Here is a 5,548-nt window from a genome sequence, read left to right as displayed (position 1 = left end):
GGTATCTTAATTTTGTGTGTAAATATTTATTATCATATGTGTGCTATGATACAATCTTTATGTGCTTTTATAGGCCAACTTTATTTGAGCCGCACCATGAGAAAACTAACATAATCCATTTGCGACCTGCATGGATCCAGACCTGCCTGCGCATCCGTGCAGTCTGGTCAGGAGACATACTGTTCGCTTTCAAAGCCTATTGCAATAAGAGAAACAGTTAGCGAGCAGCATGGATCCTGACCAGACTGCGCGGATGCGCAGGCTGGTCTGGATCCATGCTGGTCGCAAATGCACTATGTTGGTTTTCTCATGGTGCGGCTCATTTATAACTTGTGGCAGCTGTAGTGTTGATAAGTTTTCTGTTCCTACACTAAAAGTACATTTGTTACTATACTGTGCCTGTCGTCTGATTCAAATAGCTTCCGCATAATCATGGAGATGTTTCAGATTTGTTCAAATCATGTCCCAGAATCATATTTCGCTTTCTGTTGATCTCTTTGGGTTCGAGCCCTGTTGGGGAAGCCTTCAAACTTCTTGCAGAAGGTCGGTGGTTCTACACCGATGCCTGCCTGTGCATGAAATGATGTCCGAAGGTTCTTCCTCACCACCTCTGTTTGAAACCCGCTATATGTCGTACAAAGGCAGCCACTCGTGGGTGCCAATTCATCCTTTCCCAGTACAGATACATCTAGCGATCTTACCGAAGGGATAGAGCAAGACAAATTTCATTAAACTTCTTGAACATTTATTGTAAACATGTGAAGTTGTGTACCCACATCCGATTCCCCCCCCCCCCCCCCCCCCCCCCCCCCCCCCCGCGTCGCATCCCTTCCACCCACCCACCCTAAAAAAATCATTCCTGATTTTAATTTTTTTCAAACGTTCCATGAATATTTATCAACTTGCAAAGTTGTAACCTTTCCCACCTGGCTCCTCCACCCAGTCACCCCCACCACCCCGATCATGCAGCATCCCTACCCCACGACAATATTTTTCTTCATTTTTTTTATTTTCCATCAATATTTATTATCAACATGTGAAGTTTTATACCCTCATCCCCACCCCGCCAAAAAAAATATTCCGTTTAGTTTAAATTTTTTAAACCTTCCATGAATGTTTATCAGCATGTGAAGTTGTAACCACAACCTCGAGATCAACCACCCCTTAGCCCCGCCACCACCCACATTCAAGATTTTTTTATTTTATTTTGCTCTCTTTAGAGGACATCAGTTCTTTTAAGTTCAAAATTAATGTACATGTTAAACGGCGACACTTGGTGCCAAACTACTCAAAGACAATATTTCGTTCCAGTTACACATCAATCTCACATTTCAAATAACTCCATATTATAATTCTAAGAGCTAAGTTTATTACAGTAAACCTATTCTATTCAAAATAATTTCATTACTCAGGATCAAAACGTAACATACATTTATTATGTACACTTAAAACATTTGTTTTCTGTTAAATTGATCCAGACTAATGAAATTATTTGCTTCTTAGTAACATTATTAACTTTTGCCGGATCTTATTCGGCGGGGGATACCCAATGCATCGAATTTGCTTGTTATATCCTAAATGTATAGTTACACCGGTACTGGTCTTCTTTATGCTAAATAACAGTACGGTTCAATTGTAACAAAATTCACTAAAGGTCAAAATAGACATATATTCATGAACTTAGAAATGATGTTAATACTAATGAATATGCAAAAATAGCAGTGGAAGTTTAATAAGAAAAAAAAAACTAAACATGTAGTCCTCTTTGCACTTGGTTGAAACGAAGTGATCTATTTACTTAACAATACACGGTTGTATGTTTACGTGCTGTTCACTCAGAGTTAAAATACATGAACACATATTTTGTAATATTTTTCATTTTATTTGAAAGCTGAATTAGAAAAGTAGCCATCCCGCGAAATTACTTCTTGCATGTGCAGTGTCACTAATGACGTCACAATCGCAATTCGTTCCACGTCTGACGTAGACATGGTCACCGGCATTGAGATGCACAACAATGGTCGTGCTTGCTGGATGCATATCGTGGATTTCTTCAGAATCTGCAAAAATGTTGCCCTTTACAGCACCATTGACGATGATTTCTGCTTGAACGTACTTGTAGAAATCAGGAACCAGAGTTAGAGTAAAGACGTATACACCTGTCACAGGAGCGTCAAATATTCCATCCCGAGAACTATAACCATTGCCGACGTTAGTTTCCTAGAAAAGAATAAGCAAATCGTCTTTTTAAGTGAGCGTTCATTCTTAATGCTTTCTAACATAAGTTATCATTACGTCTTCTATTATGATTAATGTGTTAAAAGCAGTCTTTATGCCATCTTACAGCGAAATGTTACCACAGAGTTACAAGTATTTTGAAAATGAATTTTAATGTACGTACGTGACATAGTTGTTTAATTGTCTTGTAGCATATGTGTAGCATATGCCTCTATACAGCATATCTGATTTAATGCAAATATAGGTCCGATTTTGCACGAATTTCTCGTTGACAGTAGTAAAAATATACCTCAACGTCATAAATGATTGTTTCGTGGTTTCCATAGCAACGCTTCCCGCTTAAGTACGCATAAAATGCAACGTTTTCTGACCCTTGTCCTGCAACAAAATAAATATAATTCTTTTGAAAATGTCAAGAATTTACGTTGGTATGTTTAGGACATGCATTTATTTATTTTTTAAGATTAAATTATCTCGAGCGCACGGCATCTTATCTCGAGCGCTCGACATCGTATCTCGTGCGCACGGCATCCTATCTCGAGCGCACGACATCTTATCTCGAGCGCTCGACATCTTTTCTCGTGCGTACGACATTTTTTCTTGAACGCTTGACATCTTATCTCGTGCGCACGGCATCTTATCTCGAGTGCTAGACATCCTATCTCGTGCGCACATCATCTTTTCTTGTGCAGTCGACATCATTTCTCCTGCGCATGACATCTTATCTCGAGCGTACGACATCTTATCTTATGCGCACGACATCCTATCTCGAGCGCACGACATCATTCAGGAAGGTGCCATCACAAAACATTAGACTTACACAGCAGTAGGTGAGTGTATATTTAAATATTTGTTTACGTTATCTTAGTTAACGTCAAGCCATTTAAAAACTTGACTCACTTATGGCATAAGCCCGCCCGCTCGCTTAGCTCAGTAGGGAGAGCGCAGATCTAAGGATCGCGGGGTCGTGAGTTCGAGCCCTTGGCGAGGCGTATGTTCTCCGTGACGATTTGATAAAAGACATTATGTCTGAAATCATTCGTCCTCTACCTCTAATTCATGCGGGGAAGTTGGTAGTTACTTGCAGAGAACAGGTTTGTAATGGTACAGAATCCAGGAACACTGGAAAGGTTAACTGCCAACCGTTGCATAACTAAAATACAGTTGAAAAACGGCGTTAAACACAAAACAAACAAACAAACATGGCATGACGATATACGTTTTAATTTATCGGGCTCGGTGTATTTGATTTTCTCATATGTATGTTTTTCAAAGATATTGCATTTATCAGGCTTGTTAATAATTACTTGCAAAAGTAATTCATTAAATTAGCATTACTTAGAAAAAAACTGCATTAAATTAGCATTAGCATTACTTATTTTTGTCAAAATAATGCATTAGCATTAGCATTACTTTTTGTGAATCATTGCATGTTATACTCGCATACACTATTTGTTTTTCATTTAATCATTTTAGCTTACCCAGGTCATCTATAGCTAAATACATGTATGACTTTCTTGTATTACATCTGAATTTTTCTTTTACCATTACTTTATAAAAATACTTATGTTGAAGTACAGCGTTCATGAGCATTTTAATAATAAGAGAAATTCAAGTACCTGTTTAATGGCTCCCTAAAAGCCTAATTTGACATGACATGTAAAAGCTAGCTGCCTTAAGGTCTTTAACATGTGTCAAAAGATAACATTCTGTTTGATACTTTGGTTAAAAAAAACACACTTAAATGGCTACTAATAAATTTGTACTTTGGAGCTGTCTAAGGTTTTAATGTATAGTTCAAATCTTTCAGGTGTACATTGAAAACATGGCAACTATACCATTAGACAGTTAAATAAAATCATACAACAATCTATTAGAGAACTGCTGTAGCCTGAGTAAATAACAGCATACGTATGTATTATGTTTTTTCCAGTGATACAGAAAATTATGCCTAAGTAATGCTAAGCATTAGTATTAGCATTACTGACTATGACATTAAATTAGCATTTTTTAATGCTAAAATTGTGGCATTATTCATTACTTGGCATTGTTTGAAAAAAAAATAATGCATTAGCATTACTACAACCCTGGCATTTATTCAGGTAGTTATTGTTGTTTATCACTGTTTGAATGATAGGGGTAAGCACGCGTAACCCCATATGTGGTTCAAGCCATGCACCTTGCACATTTAGTTTTGACATCAAACTGCTGTGATTCTATTTGAGAGTAATGCATTAAAAATACATTGTTATGGCAGTTCGGCATGTTTGAGGTTACATTATACCAATTCAGTTCCTTCTATATTTCATATAAACAATTAAATATTGGTACTTTAGAGCATTTCGATGGAATGACATTTAGTATAACCTGTCTTCCTACCAAAAATAAAATGAGCCGTGCCATGAGAAAACCAACATAGTGGGTATGCGACCAGCATGGATCCAGACCAGCCTGCGCATCCGCGCAGTCTGGTCAGGCTCCATGCTGTTCGCTTTTAAAGCCTATTGGAATTGAAGAAACTGTTAGCGAACAGCATGGATCCTGACCAGACTGCGCGGATTCGCAGGCTGGTCTGGATCCATGCTGGTCGCACACCCACTATGTTGGTTTTCTCATGGCACGGCTCAAATATATTGAGAAGTCAGTGCCAGAATGGGTTTGACTTAAGCAAGTTAACCAATGCATTTATTATGTTCTATGTAAAATATTATGTGACTTACGTTTCAGTTTACCAGATATGGTTCTAGACTCAATGACTCGGTTGATTCTGTTGCGGATGTCAGTAACACTCTCGTCTACAGGAGTGTTAATTTCATCTGGAATATCTTGATCAGGAGGAGATTCCTTTCTTTGACTTTCATAAAATTCAAGTTTCGTTTCAAGAGCCATCATTTTCTCTTTCAGTTCATGATTTTCATTTTTTAATTCCTCAAACTTCACGCGGATAATTTCCTCAAGTTCAATAAACCTTCTTTCAGACACGCAGTTTTCACAACTTGTGTAGCCTAAATATGTAATTAGCAATATTCCAAAAAGAAACGTCGCCATTTTTGATCCTCAGTTTTAGGACAAATGATACCAAGTGTCTAATGATATATGTACAAGAAATATGCTTTGTAGACTAAATTGCTCACCTGACGTTTAATTTTAGAATTACAGAATCATTCCAACGGTATAAACTCCGTAAAGGCAACCAACGCAAAAAAAATGGGACAAGCCAATCCACAAACTCGGAATAGCAGCATTCGCTGAGTTATCTTCCCAAATGATTTGACAGGTGTCGCTACTGGCGAATAGGTCCTATCATGCG

General features: G+C 37.9%; 1 protein-coding gene across 1 annotated transcript; it reads right to left on the bottom strand.

Annotated features, from left to right (window-relative positions):
• Positions 1-1,779: 1,779 nt before the first annotated feature.
• On the bottom strand, positions 1,780-5,286 carry LOC123541408 (uncharacterized). The gene is made up of 4 exons (XM_053525886.1): positions 4,959-5,286; positions 4,077-4,129; positions 2,528-2,638; positions 1,780-2,220 (listed from the first exon to the last, which is right to left on the bottom strand). Exons 1-4 carry the CDS (start codon positions 5,284-5,286, stop codon positions 1,897-1,899), a joined length of 816 nt encoding a protein of 271 aa, XP_053381861.1. The 3' UTR covers positions 1,780-1,896.
• Between the last annotated feature and the right edge of the window lie 262 nt (positions 5,287-5,548).

Source organism: Mercenaria mercenaria, chromosome 16, assembly GCF_021730395.1.
Source record: "Mercenaria mercenaria strain notata chromosome 16, MADL_Memer_1, whole genome shotgun sequence".
Taxonomy (NCBI): Eukaryota; Metazoa; Mollusca; class Bivalvia; order Venerida; family Veneridae; genus Mercenaria; species Mercenaria mercenaria.
The sequence above is the reverse complement of the archived record's forward strand: the minus strand, read 5'-3'. Positions and strand labels throughout refer to the sequence as shown.

Bases quoted from the DNA above. Each gene is read 5' to 3' on its own strand.
- LOC123541408 (XM_053525886.1), bottom strand. From the start codon at position 5,286: ATGGCGACGTTTCTTTTTGGAATATTGCTAATTACATATTTAGGCTAC. The intron at 4,130-4,958 runs GTAAGTCACATA...TTATTTACTCAG, and splicing joins CATATCTGGTAAACTGAAAC to GCTACAGCAGTTCTCTAATA. The intron at 2,639-4,076 runs GTATAGTTGCCA...CATTTTCAAAAG, and splicing joins TTTTATTTAACTGTCTAATG to AATTATATTTATTTTGTTGC.